This window comes from Oryx dammah, unplaced genomic scaffold (assembly GCF_014754425.2).
Source record: "Oryx dammah isolate SB20612 unplaced genomic scaffold, SCBI_Odam_1.1 HiC_scaffold_29, whole genome shotgun sequence".
In the NCBI taxonomy this organism is placed as follows: domain Eukaryota; kingdom Metazoa; phylum Chordata; class Mammalia; order Artiodactyla; family Bovidae; genus Oryx; species Oryx dammah.
The window spans coordinates 105942220-105962540 of NW_024070213.1; the positions used below are offsets into that span (position 1 = coordinate 105942220).

General features: G+C 37.4%; 1 protein-coding gene across 4 annotated transcripts in view; it reads left to right on the plus strand.

Moving 5' to 3' along the window:
- Positions 1–20321, plus strand: part of PPFIA2 (PTPRF interacting protein alpha 2) — a 501565-nt gene that overhangs the window by 337813 nt on the left and 143431 nt on the right. For all 4 annotated transcript variants that reach the window (XM_040234485.1, XM_040234487.1, XM_040234486.1 and 1 more), the window contains exon 7: positions 12010–12126. In XM_040234485.1, coding sequence (XP_040090419.1) covers positions 12010–12126 — 117 coding nt within the window. The remainder of the gene's footprint in view (positions 1–12009; positions 12127–20321) is intronic.

Sequence of the window (20321 nt, forward strand, 5' to 3'; positions counted from 1 at the left end):
CAACATCAGTGTAATCTAAGCAGAGAATTCAAGTAAATTAGAATAAGTTATTTGTGCAGAAGCCAAATTATGTGTTGGTGTAGTGAGACTTCTCTAAGTCTCACTCTTGGAATAGTTAATTGAATTTGGAGTAAAAATAGATGAAAAGAATCTTGCTAATTAGATGTGGGCACTGTCTGGAAGTTGTTGTTGAATAGGTAAAGGAAAATATGAATTTAAAAGCATCAGAATGAAAAATCCCTAGAGAATTAGCATGAGGGTGATAGACATGATTTATTTTAAAAGTTTGGAAAGTTTTCAACATAAAATGACATACCTGTACCACAGAAGAGTTATACATAAAAATGATAAATAATGTAAACAGCATGATTTTTATTCCAAAAAATAATTGAAGACATATTTTGTGTCTAAATTGTTTGCCAAATCAGGGCAGGTAAATTCCCCTGCCATCAGACCACAGAACTGTAGTCCTGACCTAGATAAATATTTGGATTGTGTAAACAGTGAATGATTTCATTAATTTTCAAAAGGCATTATAACATAATACTTAAAAACCATCCCTTTTAAGGGTATCATACCTGGATTGAAAACCTGTTTCTATCATATCCTTTTCTACCGACTTTAAATATATTACTTATTCCCCTTATGTTAGTTTCTTAATTTGTAAAATAAAAATAATACCAAATATATAAGGTTACTGGGAAGATTAAATGAAATAATGTAAGAGTATATGAATTGCTTTGCATATGAAAAGTGAAAGTGAAGTTGCTCAGTCGTGTCCAACTCTTTGCAACCCCATGGACTATAACCTACCAGGCTCCACCATCCATGGGATTTTCCAGGCAAGAGTACTGGAGTGGGTTGCCATTTCCTTCTCCAGGGGATCTTCCCGACCCAGGGATCAAACCTAGGTCTCCCTCACCTCAGGCAGACGCTTTACCTTCTGAGTCACCAGGGATATGTGGCATATGATTAATGTTCAACATTCAGCAACTGTTATTATTGTTAGCAGTTCTTCATTAGAAATTTAATTTCTAAACTCCTATTTCTTATTGTCTTCCTTCCTCATTCAACTTTAGGGAAACATCTTGTGCATTAACATTTTTGGAAATTTGATGAAAACGGGGGAATGTGACAGTTAGTTTACATTGCTTTTCTGTGTCCAATGTAAGAATTTTTTGGCGCAAATAAATTCCTAGATATCCTTGGAATTCCGCTTTGCATCTAATGTAAATCGCTTCTAAATCAAAGCATTTAAGCACAGTGTGTGCTTCAGTGTACCTGAATCACATTACCTAGGTTACAGTACAACTGTAAATGTTTTTTAATGTTTTAAGACACAATGACTTTTCTGTTACTTCGTATTTATATAATATTTCTTATAGAGGTTCCTTAAGCTGCCCTTCCATGATGCTATTCCGACCCTCCTGTGCAGTTGCCTGTGCTGTCTACCTTGTCTGCCTCCTCACACTGAGACTTGTGAATACTCTACAAGACTATGGAAATATTTCTTGTTCTTTTCTTTCTTTCTTTACCCAGTGAGTTCTTCCATACCCAGGGTGCCTTTTTTAACCTTGAATCGTGTAATATGAACATTGAGAAAGACTTCAAGTTCATATGGTCTTTAATGTGGATAACTAATTTTCTTCTCCATATGTATGTTCTCAAGTATTTTTCCAACTCCCCATAGGTCTTTTCCATTCATACAATCTGCTGTCATTCAACACTCCATAAATATTTCTAGAGTGCTCTCAACTTGTCAACAAGTTTACTAAGAACTGGAAATAAACAATCAGATACAGTTTCTGGTTTCAAGAAACTCAGTGACAAAATGGGCAATCAGAAAAAAACAACCAGTCAGTCATGCTGAAGAGTGATAATTTGTATATGAGTTACTGGAGAATGCTAAGGAATTATGTAACTTAAATCACTGGGATGCCACCCATCCCAAAGTTAGTGATGTAATAGTTCAGTCAGCTCAGTTCAGTCGTGTCTGACTCTTTGTGACCCCATGGACTGCATCATGCCAGGCCTCCCTATCCATCAGCCAACTCCCAGAGTTTACCCAAACTCATGTCCATAGGGTTGGTGATGCTATACAACCATCTCATCCTCTGTCATCCCCTTCTCCTCCCACCTTCAATCTTTCCCAGCATCGGGGTCTTTTCAAATGAGTCATCTCTTCACAGCAGGTAGCCAAAGTATTGGAGTTTCAGCTTCAATATCAGTCCTTCCAATGAATATTCAGGACTGCTTTCCTTTAGGATGGACTGGTTGGATCTCCTAGCAACTGAAAGGACTCTCAAGAGTCTTCTCCAACACCACAGTTCAAAACAATCAATTCTTTGGTGCTCAGCTTTCTTTATAGTCCAACTCTCACATCCATACATGACTACTGGAAAAACCATAGCCTTGACTAGATGGGCCTTTGTTGGCAAAGTAATATGCTGTCTAGGTTGGTCATAACTTTTCTTCCAAGAAGCAAGTGTCTTTTAATTTCATGGCTGCAGTCACCACCTGCAGTGATTTTGGAGCCCCGCAAATAAAGTCTGTCACTGTTTCCATTGTTTTCCCATCTGTTTGCCATGAGGTGATGGAACCAAATGCCATGATTTAGTTTTCTGAATGTTGAGCTTTAAGCCAACTTTTTCACTCTCCTCTTTCACTTTCATCAAGAGGCTCTTTAGTTCCTCTTCCCTTTCTGCCATAAGGGTGGTGTCATCTGCCTTAAACCTAGGACTCATAAGATACTCTCCCTTTGAACTGAGGTTCCTTGAATATCTGAAGTTATTGATGTTTCTCCCAGCAATCTTGATTCCATCTTGTGCTTCATCCAGCCTGGCATTTTGCATGAGGTACTCTGCATATAAGTTAAATAAGAAAGGTGACAATGTACAGCCTTGATGTACTCCTATCCTGATTTGGAACCAATTTGTTGTTCCATATGCAATTCTAACTGTTGCTTCTTGACATGCATACAGATTTCTCAGGAGGCAGGTCAGGTGGTCTGGTATTCCCATCTTTTGAAGAATTTTCCACAGTTTGTTGTGATCCACACAGTCAAAGGCTTTGACATAGTCAATAAAGCAGAAATAAATATTTTTCTGGAACTCTCTTGCTTTTGCAATCATCCAGTGGATGTTGGCAATTTGATCTCTGGTTCATCTGCCTTTTCTAACTCCAGCTTAAACATCTGGAAGTTCATGGTTCATGTACTGTTGAAGCCTAGCATGGAGAATTTGAGCATTACTTTGCTAGCAGGTGAGACGAGTGCAGTTGTTCAGTAGTTTGAGCATTCTTTGCCTTCCTTTGGGATTGGAATGAAAACTGACCTTTTCCAGTCCTATGGCCACATCTGAGTTTTCCAAATTTGCTGGCATATTGAGTGCAATATTTTCACAGCATCACCTTTCAGGATTTGAAATTTCTTGACTGAAATTCCATCACCTCCAGTACCTTTGTTCATAGTGATGCTTCCTAAGGCCCACTGGACTTCATATTCCAGGATGTCTGGCTCTAGGTGAGTGATCACACCATTGCGATTATCTGGGTCATAAAGATTTGTTTTGTATAGTTCTTCTATGTATTCTTGCCACCTCTTAATATCTTCTGATTCTGTTAGGTCCAGACCATTTCTGTCCTTTACTGTGCACATCTTTGAAAAGTTCCCTTGGTGTCTCTAATTTTCCTGAAGAGATCTCTAGTCTTTCCCATTCTATTGTTTTCCTCTATTTCTTTGCATTGATCACTGAGGAAGCCTTTCTTATCTCTCCTTGCTATTCTTTGGAACTCTACATTCAAATTGGTATATCTTTCATTTTCTCCTTTGCCTTTCACTTTTCTTCTTTTCATAATTATTTGTAAGGCCTCCTCAGAGAGCCATTTTGTCTTTTTGCATTTCTTTTTCTTGGGGATCGTCTTGATCCCTGCCTCCTGTACAATGTCACAAACTTCCATCCTTAGTTCCTCAAGCACTCTGTCTATCAGATCTACTCCCTTGAATCTATTTGTCACTTCCATTGTATAATCATAAGGGATTTGATTTAGGTCATGCCTTAATGATCTTGGGGTTTTCCCTATTTTCTTCAATTTAAGTCTGAATTTAGCAGTAAAGAGTTCATGATCTGAGCCACAATCAGCTCCCAGTCTTGTTTTTGCTGACTGTATAGAGCTTCTCCATCTTTGGCTGCAAAGAATATAATCGATCTGATTTCAGTGTTGACCATCTGGTGATGTCCATGTGTAGAGTCTTCTCTTGTGTTGTTGGAAGAGGGTGTTTCCTGTGACCAATGGCACATTCTCTTGGCAGAACTCTATTAGCCTTTGCCCTGCTTCATTCTGTACTCCAAGGCCAAATTTTCCTTTTACTCCAGGTATTTCTTGACTTTCTACTTTTGCATTCCAGTCCCCTATAATGAAAAGGACATATTTTTTGGGTGTTAGTTCTAGAAGATCTTTTAGATCTTCACAGAACCATTCAACTTCAGCTTCTTCAGTGTTACTGGTCGGGGCATAGACTTGGATTACCATGATATTGAATGGTTTGCCTTGGAAACGAGCAGAGATCATTCTGTCATTTTTGAGATTGCATCCAAGTACTGCATTTTAGACTGTCTTGTTGACTATGATAGCTAAGTCATAAAAGATGATGAGAGGCAGTTAAGGAGGAAAAGTATGTAAGAAAAACTCTCTTCTTTCTCCTATGATTCTCCTTTACTCTCACACTACTATCATACTCACCAATACTTCTGACACCAACACTTCCCCTACCAAGCAATTCACTGCAGCACCAGCAGGAAGTCCTAGAGTTTAACTCAGTTCTGACACTGCTAACGGTTCTGACACTGGAGGTAGGTAGCATCAGATCCTGCAGATTAAGGCCTCAGTTCCACTAGACCACTCCCAGCCTCCTTCAGATGCCAGTTTCAGGTCCAATTTGTCATTTGTGCTTCTGGCTGATTGGGTACAAATCAGAAACTCCCACTAAGCCCTACTTGATTTCAATTAATTTGTTGGAGCAGTTCATGGAACTGAGGAAAACATTTACCTACATTTGTGGCCACCTGATGCAAAGAACCAGCTCATTGGAAAAGACCTAGACGCTGGGAGAGATTGAAGGTGAAAGGAGAAGTGGGTAGCAGAGGATGAGATGGTTAGATAGCACCACTGATTCAGTGGACATGAATTTGAGCAAACTCTGGGAGCTAGTCAAGGATGGGAGAGCCTGGAGTGCTGCAGTCCGTGGGGTTGCAAAGAGTCAGACACGACTTAGCAACTGAACAACAACAACATAATAGTAAAGACTACCGATTAACAACTAGATGAAAGGATACATAATGAATAAGGTCTGGGAGGGTCCTGAGTTCAAGAGCTTCTGTCCCTATGGGGTTGGGATGCATCACTTCCCAGTATGTGGATATGTGCACCAACCTGGAAGTTCCCCAATCCCTGTACTTTCGGGAATTTTATGAAAGCTTCGTTACATAGGTATGATCAATCATTTATTGAATCAGTAATTAATCACTGATTCATTTCCCTGTTCCCTGTCTGGAGAATGGTGGGTGGAGCTAAAAATTCCAAGCTTGTAATAATCTGGTGATGAGCCCCCATCCAGGAGCCCACCCAGAATCCCCCATGAGAAGCAAAGATGCTCTGAATGAGTACTGTTATCACTGAGGCATTTACAAGAGTTTTAGGATCTCTATGTGTGAGCATTCCAAATGAATATAAAAGCAGACAGCCAAGGTGGCATTTTGAGTGTGTGTGACTGCAAGTCCTTCATCAGCTAGAACATGAAGTATGAATAAGAAGATAAAGGTGATCCTCATTAGTACATTATGAATATTTACATAATAAACAATGTACATCATATTTGACTAAGAACTTTTACAAACACACTAAAACATAGGTATTATTATCCTTCATTTTATAGCAGAGGAACATGACCTTGAGTTTAAGAAACTTGTACAAAGTCAGACAACATTTTCCCCCAATTAAAAGTAATTCAAAAATGAAAAAAAAAAAAAAAAGAGTCAGAAACCAGTAACAACTAGAAGGGCCAGGATGCCTCCTAGGCCTTTTAAGAATATTTAAGAATGCTATGCTTCTGGGAATCAGCTCCCAAATAAACTACTTGTGTGCAATTATTTGTCTTATGGTCTGTTTTCAAGAAATCTTGAACTTGGAAAGAAAAGACACTATAAATGAAAAGATGATGTAAAGAAGCATATTTATATAATGCGTTAAGCCCAGATTTTGGCACATTTTAAGAGTTCATTAGATTGTTGGTGTTTGTTGCTGTTGTCTTACTGTTCCTTTCTGTTTGTTTCCTTTGCTAGAATGTAAGCTTCTTGAGAGAAGGACTTTTCTCCCAGTGGGGTCTCATGCTTAGAACAATGATCAATGAACATTTGTTCAATGAATGAATTAATATAGTTCCAACATGAGAAATCCTAAAATGTGAGAATATAGAGATATGAAATACATGCTATTATTTTCTTCCAAATCAACTTTCTCTTAAGAATCACATGTTTCTGTGCACTTCCTGACACCTGAAGTTTCCAAGACACCAATTTTCAGTGATCTTTTGAAGGTATCCATTTTCAAGATGTCGACTTTCAGCTATCTTTTGAAGAAGACATCTTATATCATATGAAGAACTCACTAAAACACTTTTATGAATCTCAGGCTTTTGTTTTCAATAATGATTTTCATTTTCTGAATCCTCTACCTCAAAAGTCTTCCCCCAGATATCCACATTGCTTCCTCTCCCTCATTCAGATTTATATTCAGAAAGCACCTGATTCCTAATTAAGCTGTGCCTCATTGCATCCCTCCCTTGCTTTAATTTTCCCTTTACAATTATCACCATCTAAAAATGTATTCCACTTATTTTTGTTTACAGTTTCTCTCGGCCAACAAGAATGAATTAAAATGTTTCTGCCTTTTCTGCCTAATAATTTCCCTAATACATGGTATATCATCAGTGAAATATCAAAGAAGGTTTTTGTGAAGTGAATGAATGTCTCCAGGCCATCAAGGAAAACTGTTTTTCTAAGAAAGAGGATAGAAGAGAATCTGTTGTAAAGCATGCTAGGATCCTTGAAATAGCTGATAAAAATAAAGGAATGGGGACTTTTCCTGACTGGAAGACAGGCCACCAAGAGCAGTCGTAGTCCACTGTGTGAGATCAGAGCTTATCAGAGATTGATAAGGGCCAAAAGCAAACTGACAGAGACAAAGGTTAAAAAAGAAAAAAATAATAATAACTTGGAATGTTGCCTTGGAAATATAATGGGTTTGAGAGTGCCTAGAAGCAGAGTCAGGCTGTCAGAAGCTTAATAAGCTATCAAGAAACACAAAGAAGGGTCAAGGCAAACCAATAAGCTGAAGAGCAAGAATCACACAGATGCCTGAGTTTTAGTTGAAATATTTTAGCTTTCTTAGTCACCTGTGATTCTTTTATCTTCTTCCAGATATGTTTACAAAGAGCTCATGCTGTCCTGACTACTGAAAAGTTGTCTTCTACTGTCTCTCTCATAAATTCTTAGTCATTTTTCCAAATCCCCATTTAGATATTGAATGTGCTGTGTTGCCTTCCATGTTCCCTGTTATATTTGCAAGGACACTTTTAGTTGCAAGTGACGGAAAATCAATACAAAGTTTAAGCACAAAGACAAAATTTGGGGCTCATTTTATGGAGATGTCAGGGATAGAACTGATTTAAGAATGGCTAAAACCGGCAGTAGAAATCATTCATTGGGGCTCCATCATTTCTACCTGCTTCTCTATGAGGAGGAACTGATGGCAAACAGTACTCTGATCATATCCCACTAGCCTACCTTCCATACTAGAAAGAGGCTCTTACCTTATAATTCTGCCAGAAGCTTCTCTCAAGGAAGCTGCCGACTTAGACCACGTGCTCACCCTCTGCCATGGGCTCTGGCTGCTGGAATGACAGTGTCTCTAGGATTAGAGTGTGCGCTAAGTTGCTTCAGTCAAGTCCAACTCTTTGTGACCCTGTGAACTGTAGCCCACCAGACACCTCTGTCCACGGTATTCTCCAGGCAAGAATACTGGAGTGGGTTGCCAGGCCCTCCTTCAGGGGATCTTCTCAACCCAGGCATCAAACCAGCATCTCTAACGTCTCCTGCATCACTAGGCAGGTTCTTTACCTCTAGCACTGCCTGGGAAGTCCAGGATGAGAGCTGAGAAGGAAAATTCCCCAGTGAAAATATAAGATGTCTTCACCAAGAGAAATATGAATGAATTCTGGGCATTTAAAAACAAATGTCAACAAACACTTGACAAATCATGGTTTATCAGTTAAAATGATTGTGGAAAGACTCAACCAGAGTGTCATGGGCCTTCAGTGGATTGATATACATAAAAGTGCACACAGAGTTCTGCCTACAGGTGCCTCTCTCCAGGGAGGGGTCCATAACTTTAGTGAAGAACAGGGCAGCCTAGGGTGGGCAGACGACAGTACTTGGCAAAGAAATGCTTCCTCCCCACCCTCACCCACTGTTAACTTCTCCCGACTTATCAGAGCCCAAATGCAAAGCCATGCAAAACAATGAGTAAAAAACCTAAAGATAAGGACTTTTATTTGATTCCTTAGTTCTCATTAAGTTCTCTTTGTCTCAATTTAATCACTTGCTAAATGTGGATCATAAGACCTAATTTGCAGATGAAAATAGTTTAACATGGTGGGTTCCCAGTATATTCTTGCAGTTACATAGCAACTGAGTAAGCAACAGAGACTCCCCAGAAATGATTCCTTTTACCCACCACACCACCCTATTTTAGCAGTTTAGCAATGAGGGATTCAGTCCTACTTTGATATTCCAGACAAGTCTCTTGAGCCCTCCCTTGAAGAGCATCCACTGTCAGTACAGCCCAGAGAATCAGTCGCTTTTCATTTCACTTGCTATTTGTAAACTACTTCCCAAGCCGCCTTCTGCATTCATTTGTGAAGCCAGCCGAGAGAGTTTCCTAAAGAGGTCTGTGCTACCTTCAGCTACAGATTTCTAGATGACCTTCTCTGCCCCTTTGAACACACACAGAAGAGCGAGCCCAACTCCCAAAGTAGTATTCACAGGAGAGAACCTCTCACTTTCCCCAGTGTGAAAGGAAAAATCAAGCTTATTAACACCTACAATTAAATCAGAGGCTGGAGCTTTTCTTTCAGAACTACTTAGGATAATTTGTTGTTGGGCAAAAATAGAACAGAATATAATCATATTAGAATGATAGAGAATATAGAGGATTTTGCATCAGTTCTCCAGTTTCAGAAATCTAATTTGTGAGACTGATTTTTTTAGAAAAAGCAGAGTTTGCACATTAGTGGCTGAAAAGTTTGTCTTTCTTGGAATTATCATGGGTATATGTTATGAAAAACTGGAAGTTTGCAATTTTTAACATAGTGGCACAAGCATATTGGCATAAGTTTTCTATATGAATTTGACATTCTGACTTTTTTAGTTAAGGTCATTAATTAATCCTTTCATTGAATCATTTCAGTAAATCTTTACAGATGACCACTTTATTTTAGGCACTAGGGTATATTTGATATTTATCTGAATTATTATACAAATGGAAGTTATTCTGTAAAGTGAGAAATTTTTTTAAAAGGTCTCCAATTCTAAGTAACTTAAATAATGGAAGAAAATGCAAAGAATTTTTAAATTTATTATTGCCTTTGCCTTAACATTATTTGTTAAGTCATGAATGTTATCTGGGATTCCCTGGTAGCTCAGATGATAAATAATCTGCCTGTAATGCAGGAGACTCTAGTTCGATTCCTGAGTCAGGAAGATCCTCTGGAGAAGGGAATGGCTACCCACTCCGGTATTCTTTCTTGGAGAATTCCATGGACAGAGGAACCTAGTGGTCTACTGTCCATGGAGTTGCAAAGAGTCAGACATGACTGAGCGACTAACACTGGTTCTGGACGTTGTCTTAGTGAGATCTCAATATACAATTCTTTAATTTTTAAAAATTCATAATAAAGTTTTATTATGTACTGATAGTAGTATGTTATTATTGCTTTCTGCAAGAGACAAGATGTTAGGAATGTAATATAAAAATGATATATTCAGAGACTCACTCCTGTTTTTCCTTTGATGTAATTCATTTCTATGCCAACATGAGAGGAATGTCCCTGAAGATTCTCAAGCATTCTAAATCTTTATCTGTGGTTATTTCTGAATAAGTTAGATCTATATTCTTTGGTTTTCCATACCCATTCATTTTTTAATTCAACACTTATATTGAATCCTTGCACATACTAATACGATGTGCTGCTTCATTTGAAAATGTTGTTTTCAATAAGGTATTCCTTTGAAAATTATTTTCCCATGAGATGTCATTAGGACTTCTGCTAGCTAAATAAGCAAGGAAAGTGAGTAAGTAAATAAAGGAATAAAATATTAGATTTTAATGAGTAGGGTGCACACTGAAATAAACACAGATATATTGTAAAACATATAATGGTTAGGTGCACTTTCTCTGAGGAGCATGTTTTCAGCTAAGTTTTGAAATATGATTATGTCCAGTGCAATCTGAGCTGGGGAAGAATGCTTCAGATGGGAAGATGAGCAAGTTCCTCAGTTCTGAGTGAGAACGAGTCCAGTCTGTTTGAGGGACTGAAAGGAAGCCATCGTAGTCAAAAGGATCCTGAAGGTCAAGAAGTTTAAAATTATGTTAAATAGGGAAAAACAGAGAGGTTGTTTGGAAAGCTAAAGAGAGATACAATATAGCTTAAATTTATAAGATGAATCTGGCTGCTTTGTGGAGGATAGATTGTAGGTGGGCAAGAATGGTTTTTAGGGAACCAATTATTTGGTGATCGCAGTACTACAAGAGAGATGAACCTTTTCAGAGTTGTTCTTCATTGTGTTGATAAGCCCTTAAGAAACGTGTGTTGAACTGCTGGAGGTCATATGCAAAATCACTTTTCTCAGGAATACACCACTGGCATACAAGCAGCAGTGGCAGACAGTAGGACAAATAACCCGTCTCTTGATGTCTTTTGTTTATTTGATAATTATTTGTCTATGTGACATGTTCATCTTATAATTTCAACATATAAGTTTAATATGATTCCATATTTATTGTGTACTGAATACTATGGACATTAATTTCCCCTAGAACCCATACTGACTCAATATCTGAGTTGATATTACAATAAAACTTGCTAAGAAATGAATAACTTGTGATATTGATATAATTTAAAATACTTTTGAAATAATGTATATAAATAGTAAATATATTTTAAAACATCATTTTAAAATGCTAGAATATGATCTTCCACTCTGTACATTATTGAGATCTCTTAAACTACAACTATCTGAGAATCTGTTTCTTAGTTCAAAGTATTATGTGTATCAAACTGAGCTAAGGTTTTACAAGAATTAATTGCCTTCTGAGAATTCTCTTTGTAAATTAACTATATATGGACTAGAACCACTAAGATAATGGCTGTTAAAATAATGACAGTGAGACCAATTTAACGCTAAGTGCTTATGGTAGTGGTAAAAAATTAAGTCCAGCTTATTTATTTGCTTGTTTTAAAACTGCAGATGTACTGTCTCTTAGGGAAGATGAATGTGCTCATAATTGGTCTTCAGTATTCAGTCTTTATTTTTTTTTATACTTTAAGGATTCAGACTAATACAAATTTTATTGCATCTCATAAACTAAGAAGTAATTTCAGAATTAAAAACTCATGGATCCTACCACTTTAGAAACATTTCAAACTTGATAGATACATTTTCCAACTAGAAAATATTTTAAGTAAATTTTACATTCCATAAATATTATAAATATTTTTCAAAATGCTAATCTAAATCTTAGAAATATTTATGAAATAACGAGTAAAATTTAATGGTTATTTAATGATTATTTGTTTGCATTCACTAGTTCTTAACCACATTCAAGTAAACTCAATTTTTTTATACTTCATGTTGGTATTTTAGATTTTAAAGGCACAATGTTTTTATTTTGCAGATTGTTGCCTTGCGTGAGCAAAATGTTCATATACAAAGAAAAATGGTATCAAGTGAGGGATCCACAGAATCTGAACATCTTGAAGGGATGGAACCTGGCCAGAAAGTCCATGAAAAGGTATCGTACATATGACATGCTCTTACATGGAAATATGTACTTGTTATACCCTTTGACAAGAATATGAAATATCTGTGTAATTCTTGTAATAAACACTACGTTTTGCCTTGGTCAAAAGTGCCTTATGATTTTCTTTATCATTAATTGCTCATAATCTGATTTTCTCAAAAACATTATGTGTGTGGATTTATGCACATATATATAATTCAAATATACTTGTTATTAACTTGATTTTCTTAAGAAGAATTTAATTATATATCTGACTGAACAGATCTATAATTGAATAAATATGTTTGTGTATATATATATATATTAGTAATATATATACAGGACTGTTTAAAGTAAAATAAGTTTGATTTATAAGTGGTTCTGTGTATAATTGGTGACTTATCTGTGGCCTATCACTGCAAAAAATGTTGATAATATCTTATTTGACTTTTCATTTTCCATGTGTTTGATCTGGAGGTACTCTAGCAGTACCTCTGTTAATGAGAAATGACATGAAAGGATATCTGAAGTCATCCAACTTTTGCCGTTTTTTTCGAAGGAATTGGTTTTCCTTGTGGGTGGGGCATAGACCATCAAAGAAACCAACAGTCTCTTCTGGCGCCTTTCTGCACTTTTCTGTGCTGAACCACTTGTTCCCAGCACAAGAGAAAGAGTCAGTTGCTGGTAAATCTGGAATCACATGAATATTAAATACAGGTATTTGTCCATCCTGCACATGAGGCTTGGACCATCTCCTGGGTGTTTGCAAGTTATAGCTTTGGATGGCTGAGCTCCTTAATCATTAAGAGCTCATGAAGCATGTATCTAAACTGGTATCATTGTGAATATCAAGAGGTTTTAAAACATAGAGATTAAGAAGCAAGTGACTGGACCACAATACAAATAGTACTAGACCTTTGTTGTTTAGGCACTAAGTCGTGTCCACCTCATTGAGACTTCACAAACTGTAGCCTGCCAGGCTCCTGTCCATGGTATTTTCCAGGCAAGAATACTGGAGTGAGTTGCCATATCCTTTTCCAAGGGATCTTCCCGACCCAGGGATCAAGCTTGCATATCTGCATCTCCTGCAGGTAGATTCTTTATTGCTGAGCCACCAGAGAGGCCCTAGACTTCTTACGTAAAATAAATTGCACGTTTCCTCATTTGTCCAATTGAAACAAGTGAGGGGGCTTCTTATGTTTCCTCCTTTAAGTGTTAAAGGAAAAGAAGTCAAGTAAATCAAACTAATTTCCCAGGAACGCCATCAATTCAGGTGGCTGAGAAGCAAACAACTCTTCATTAAAGGCCTTAGTATTTTAGCCTTTATCCATGCATTTTATAGAAATCTTAAGGTAGGTATTAAAAATAAGATACAGTCTGACAGCCAGATTTCATGAGCTATATTTAAAATTTGAATAAAACGTATTTCTCTTTTCTTTAGATAACTTAACTGACATTAACTCAGTAAATATACCACCAAGCTCTCAAGAATAAGGCATCTACATGAAATATTCAGTTTAGGAAACTAGCATGTCATTTTTCTATTGCTGTTTCAGTTTAATTATGTCATCAGTGATACAGTGATATGCCTTTTCTCAGAGAATTACATAATCACACTGTTTTGAATATGAAAATGAACTTTATGGTCATTTAGTCTTTTTCTTAGAAATCTTCAAAATATCACAATGCCACATTATGCTAATCCAAACTAAAATTAAAGAAATATGCTTTCAAAGGTATAAAAAGTTTAAGACTGTATCTATTTGCTAAAAAACAATTTGGTGCTTAAACTATTTCTCTAGTACTTCTGAGGAGTGAGGAGTACTCATACATGAATTTTGTTTTCAAATTTGTTTCTTTGAAATATAACCCCTAAATATTCAGGCATTATAGAATCTAAGACAATTGATGTCAGATTAATTACCTAATTACAGAATTAGGATGAGAACCTACAAATAAATGATGTTTGTCTCTGTTGGACTCAAAAGATAGTGGTGTATATGTGGAGGATTATGAGTATATTAAAACTCAAAGAACTTGTTTTTAACTGTTTGCCTTCCAGTTTTGGGTGAAGGCATTTCAGCCAGTGCAGAAGAGAAACTCTGTGCCATTGCTAACTCAATCTTTTAAAATGGATGTAAAGAATGAATGTAAATAGATTACAGATTTTTAAGTATTGTAATTAACAGTATTCTGTTTTTCAATTTCGCTGAATTGTAGGAAGAGTGATTTCCAAATGCTCAGAGTAATGATATACTAGGGTATTTCAAAATATCATGTACTTATCCTGAAATATAATCCTAAAATATATGTCATATGTATTTTTTAATTTTTAAACTAAGTAAACTGTGCTTTAATTCATATTAGTCTTGAGATTATTCAAGAACTTTAAATTTTAATTTATATCACATTTCTCTGCCTGACATTTATTTTCAACTTTATTGAGATAATTGACATACAAGATTAAGTAAGTTTCAGGTATGCAATATGGTGGTTTGGTATACAGATTATATGAGCTTAAGGTATACAGTGTGATGATTTTGTATAATTATGTAAAATGATTATCATGATAAGATTAGTTAATGCATTCATCACCATGTCTCTATGTGTGTATATGTGTCATGAGAAGCTTTAAGATTTACTCTCTTAGTAATTCTCAAGTATAGTTACAGTATTATCTATAGTCACCAATTTATATATTAGATCCCCAGAACTTATTCATCTTCCAGCTGCCTACATTTTTTGATAAAAGATGACATAATATCCTAAGTATTATTTTTTCATCCTTATATATATACTTAAATTATATGCATGAACATTATAAATCTTTTCAAAAGTATCCCTCTAACAGGATTATTTAAAGTGTGTTAACACCATTGAATAACAAGTGTTACAAGGTTGTAATTTAATTCCTTACACTTAATTTTTCTATAAGGAGTATTTAGAAAGTATATTAAAACAAAGGAAAAGAGAATATTATTTGGGGGAGTGTCTATGTAATGAAGGTTATCAGTGTAGGATGACTGTAGTATTAGTGTATAAATTGCAAAGTGATTGTTGGGGAGGAAAACACAAAACTATTACTAGATACTCTGGAACTGTCAGAAAGTGACTGGTAAATCCTAGTCACAAGGATTACCCTTTGTTTAGGGCAGTAAAGTTATTTAAATTACATGGTCAGAGTGGGTTATTAGCCAAGAGGAGACAGTTTACGTCAGTGGTTTGAACACTCTGTTGACAAAATAGTTGATAAAAATAGTCTTACAAAGCACACTCTGAAACAGGCCTATTACTCATAGAAAAGTTGTGTAATTATTACCAACATTTAAAAAATAAAAATGAAAAAAATAAGTTTAACTGAAACAAGTCTGTTTCTTTATGCCACATATTTAATCAGTTGTTCTAGAAGAACATAAATATCCACAGGATAATAACAATTTTTCAGAATACTAAATTTTGCCTCATTAAACGTTCAGACTAGGACCAATACGTTTCTTCCTGTTGCTTTCTACAGGGGAGTTAACTTGTGGAAAAAATTTAGTAAACACACTGCTCTGATAAAAGAGGTAATAATGCTCCTGACATAACTCTACTTGCAATTATTTTTTTCAGCTGAAAATGTTTGCTAAGTAGAATGTTAGACAGTGATTGAGATTCAGAAGACATGGTCACTAAATTTTGCAGGAGTGAAAATAATCTGCCCAAATTAATATTGCAAAATGTGATGAATAAAGTGATGTCATAAATGATAATAGATTTTAAAGGAGAGATGCATCAGTTGTGATAGGAGATGTCAGTGAGGCAGTGTGGAATAGTAATTTGGTTGAAGTCAGTAGACCTGGATTCAAATCCCATCTGTGCCATTTAAATAGTAGCTGGGTGTCCTTATGCTGCAACCTCCCTGAGCATCAGTTACAGGTAACTAGTCATGCCTTGCCTGTAACTTCGTTGTAAAGAATACAACCAATAGATAAGCACTACGGTCATTATATTTATTAATACCGTGTTCTCATGGCCATTCATTTTTCAGTAAACTTTTAGTGCTAAACTTACTGAAGTGCTCGGAAATAGGTTCTGTTCTGGGCGGTTGGAATGCTAATGAATAGGGCAGAGGTAACTAAAATAAGCACATACACATAAAGAGAAATGGATGTGATCAAGGGGCAGGTGCAAGGTCGACGTGAAGGTTGCTAAGTAGGCAGAGCCCTGAATGGTTTCTCAGGAGCTGATGTTTGAACCAGAACCTGAAAAAGCACAGGGAGTCCGTGGAAAAGCGTCAAGAGTTCTTGAAACAAAGGCCACGCTAAGTGCACATGCTCCAACGGTGGGAAAGCAGGTCTTGGGCACATTCTTGGGAAGAAAGGAGCCTAGTTGTCAGGAAAGGGAGAAGCAGGGATACGGCGCACAGGGGCAGGGTGTGTGCCAGACCACTGACGGTCAGTCTAGTTGGCTGCGGTAAGAAGTCCAGTTTGATTTTCAGAGCAATGGGAAGGGTTTTAAACGTGGAAGCATCTTGATTAGACATTTTTTAAGGAATCATTTGTACTACCTCTTTATATCCATTTATCATTTTTTCTCATATCAGACTTCTGAACCAGTTACAGATTCCTTTCCCCTTTTCTTAATTTTATAGCCAATGAAATTGAGGTCTGCTTAGATTAAGTGACTTATTTGTCCAGAGTAGGACCAGAACTTTGGTGTTCTCATCTCCTTTGTGCTCTCATTTTCGTTCATGCCAGGATGCTTTCTCTAGGTGTTATTATTGGTTTCCGAAAAGTCATTCTAATCCAGTATTATTTTTATGAACTTTTAGTCTTTCATAATTATACATATGTACTTGTTTTCTAGAATTATTTTATTCTATTTAAGAGTATGATTTTTTTTTTAAATTCTTCAACTTTTTTCCCCCCCAAATCTCCCAGTTATATTCTTTTTCAGTCTGAACAGGTGCTTCAAGACAGTGGCATTTACAAATTTTGACTGCTATGAGTATGGTTTTTAAACCTAGGCAAGAGGGGTCCACAGTTGAGCAGGGTCTTTCTCTTGCCCCTCGTGCCCCTCTCTGAGGATGGACACAGGGAGAAGTTGCACAGGTGTGAGACACAGCAGCACCCCTTCTTGACAACCTGCCAGGTTCCTAGCAGCCCAGACTTTCAGATCAAACAGACCTTACCTTCCAGAGCCTTTGTGAGTTTTTCCCTAAGAACAACATCTGTCTCTGCCCACATTCCAGTGCTCCCATTCCTGGACCTCAGAAGAGGCTAAGGGACATGTGTTTTTAGAAACCCTGTTTATGCAGATAAAGCAGACCAGGATTCTGGAAGGAGCTGAGGCTGGGAAGAGACAGAGAGCAGGCTGCAGTCTAGGGCCATATCTGGGTAACTAAGCTCTGCTGTGGAACTTCATTAGAATTAGCCTAAAAGTCAGTGTGAAAGGTACTTCAAGGAAGATAGGATGATTTTTTTATTTGACTGTCAAATAAAAAATTGTTACATATTTGGATTTATGGCATGTAAGCCTCTTTGCTCTTTTGCCTTGGGATCCACAAACACTAAGGACCCACCTGTCTGCTACCCACTGTAAAAAGTGTAATTCAGTTGCAACATTTTACTATGCACTTTTATGTTCATATGTATGTATATATACATGTGTGTGTGTGTGTGTGTGTGTGTGTGTGAAACTGAAGTCTCACAAACCAGTAGTCACACGTGACACAATACATTTTGATATTGTTGTTCATTAGTGACCAAGAGATTACATGGTTCTTCTCAGAGCTCAGAGTGAAGTGGGTGGCCGATCTTTCAAATGATCACACAATGCATCCTTGGCAGGCCATAGGAGATCCTTTCCCAGCTGGCTGACCTCTTCTCGCCTCTCGAGCTTCTCTGCTGTCACCCCACTTTGCACTTATGTACTCTTAGTGAACCGAGCTGGTGCTTCCCTTTCCAACAGCGCTGCTCTCCTTTCCAACAGCGCTGCTCTCTTTATTCATTCCTCTTAGAATCTGACATTAATTCGTGACTTTTCTTTAATAAAATGCAACAAAGTAATTGGGTAACAGTCAATGTAAATGTGCAAGCTGAGTCAATATAAAATCAGAAACAGATTTTTGTTTGCATTTTTTTCAGTTCTTTAATTCCTGCCAGGTAAGCAGAAGAGCTTTGGCCAGAAACATGTAAAATAAAATGAAGGATCGGTGGCAAGAATCATACTCAGATCAAAAAATCTAGCAATTAAGTGTCTAATGGTTGCATTCTGTGCATAAAGGACACTGAAGTTTTATAAAACATGAAATATGGAATGTGCCTTTCCCAAAATTAAGGGTTTTGTGGATTTTTAGTGATGCAAGACTGTTTTAGACTGAACCACCAATAACAAAAATGGGCACTTAGAAAACGTTAATATAGCTTTGCGAGCAATGGCAAAAGGGCTTTATTTCCTCATACCATTGCACTGTATTATGAAATACTGTAATATGCAGATTCTACATAGTCTCACACAAACCTATTAGCTATACATTTAAATGTTTGGCTTGTGAATATATTACATATTTATTTTAAAAATACTATAAAAGACCATTAACACAAATGCCATTCTTTTAAAGATCAGTACTATGTTACACCTGAAATCCCTCATCCATAGGGATATCTCTAGTAATTAATTGTATTTTGCCAATTTTTATATGCTTTCCTGACCCCATGTCAACTACTTTCAGTAACTATTCATCAAAAATTCAGTTCTTTCTTAATTGTGGCTTATTTTATTAATTGTTAAGCTCCAGTTTCTTCTCTGTTTCAAAGGTAATTATCCTTGAAATTTTTTTTACCTCTTAATCAGGCTTCCCAGGTGGCTCAGTGATAAAGAATTCAGCTGCCAATGCAGAAGACTCCAGACCTGGATTTGATCACTGAATAAGAAGGATTCCCTAGAGGAGGAAATGGCAACCCACTCCAATATTCTTGCTGGGAAATCCCATGGACAGAGGAGCCTGGTGGGCTACAGTCCATGGGGTCACAAAGAGTCAGACATGACTGAGCCAGAAAAGGTGCAGCTCTAACCCCCATGGGCGGAGGAGCCTGGTAGGCCGCAGTCCATGGGGTCGCCAAGAGTCAGACACGACTGAGCGACTTCACTTTCACTTGTCACTTTCATGTATTGGAGAAGGAAATGGCAACCCACTCCAGTGTTCTTGCCTGGAGAATCCCAGGGACGGGGGAGCCTGGTGGGCTGCCGTCTATGGGGTCACACAGAGTCAGACACAACTGAAGCGACTTAGCAGCAGCAGCAGCAAGAAGGATTCCCGGAGGAGGAAATGGCAACCCACTCCAGTATTCTTGCTGGGAAATCCCATGGACAGAGGAACCTGGTGGGCTACAGTCCATGGGATCACAAAGAATCAGACACGACTAGGCCAGAAAAGGTGCATCCCTAACAGAAGAGTTTCTTCTGTGTTGATCCCATATGCAGTGATGTAATTCCTCATAATAGCATTATAATAAAGTGTACAATTCCCTTTTATCCATCAATTGAATTTTTAAGCATTGGAGCCAAACAAAAGGATGGGATTTATGAATTTGCCATTTTGGGATTGGTGCACCCCCCAGGAAATAGAGGGTCCAAGTACAGCCTTACATGTATAAGGTTGGAGTGGCTTAGAAGTCTATGATTGGCTAGAAAAGGGCCCAGAAGAGGCAAGGTTAGGCTGTTTCATGGTTCATCCATATGCACAGGAAGTTAACCCTGTATCAACTTTATAGGAGCTGAGCTGGAGAGAAAGATTATAACCAAAAGCCATCTTTTATAAACAATGGCAAAAATAAGAAGCAAAAATCTTCTAATGTTGTGAGTGAAAGTTGCTCAGTCGTGTCCAACTCTTTGCGACTCTATGGACTGCATAAGTAAGTAAGTGTTAGTCGCTCAGTCGTGCCCGACTCTTTGCGATCCCATGAACTGCAGCCCACCAGGCTCCTGTGTCCATGAGATTTTCCAGGCAAGTATACTGGAGTGGGTTGCCATTTCCTTCTGCAGGGAATCTTCTGCCCTGCAGGGAGATTCTTTACCAACTGAGCTACAAGGAAAGCATAGTACATGGAATTCTTCAGACTAGAATACTAGAGTGGGTAGCCTTTCCCTTCTCCAGGGGATCTTCCCAACCCAGGGATTGAACCCAGGTCTCCCACATTGCAGGTGGATTCTTTACCAGCTGA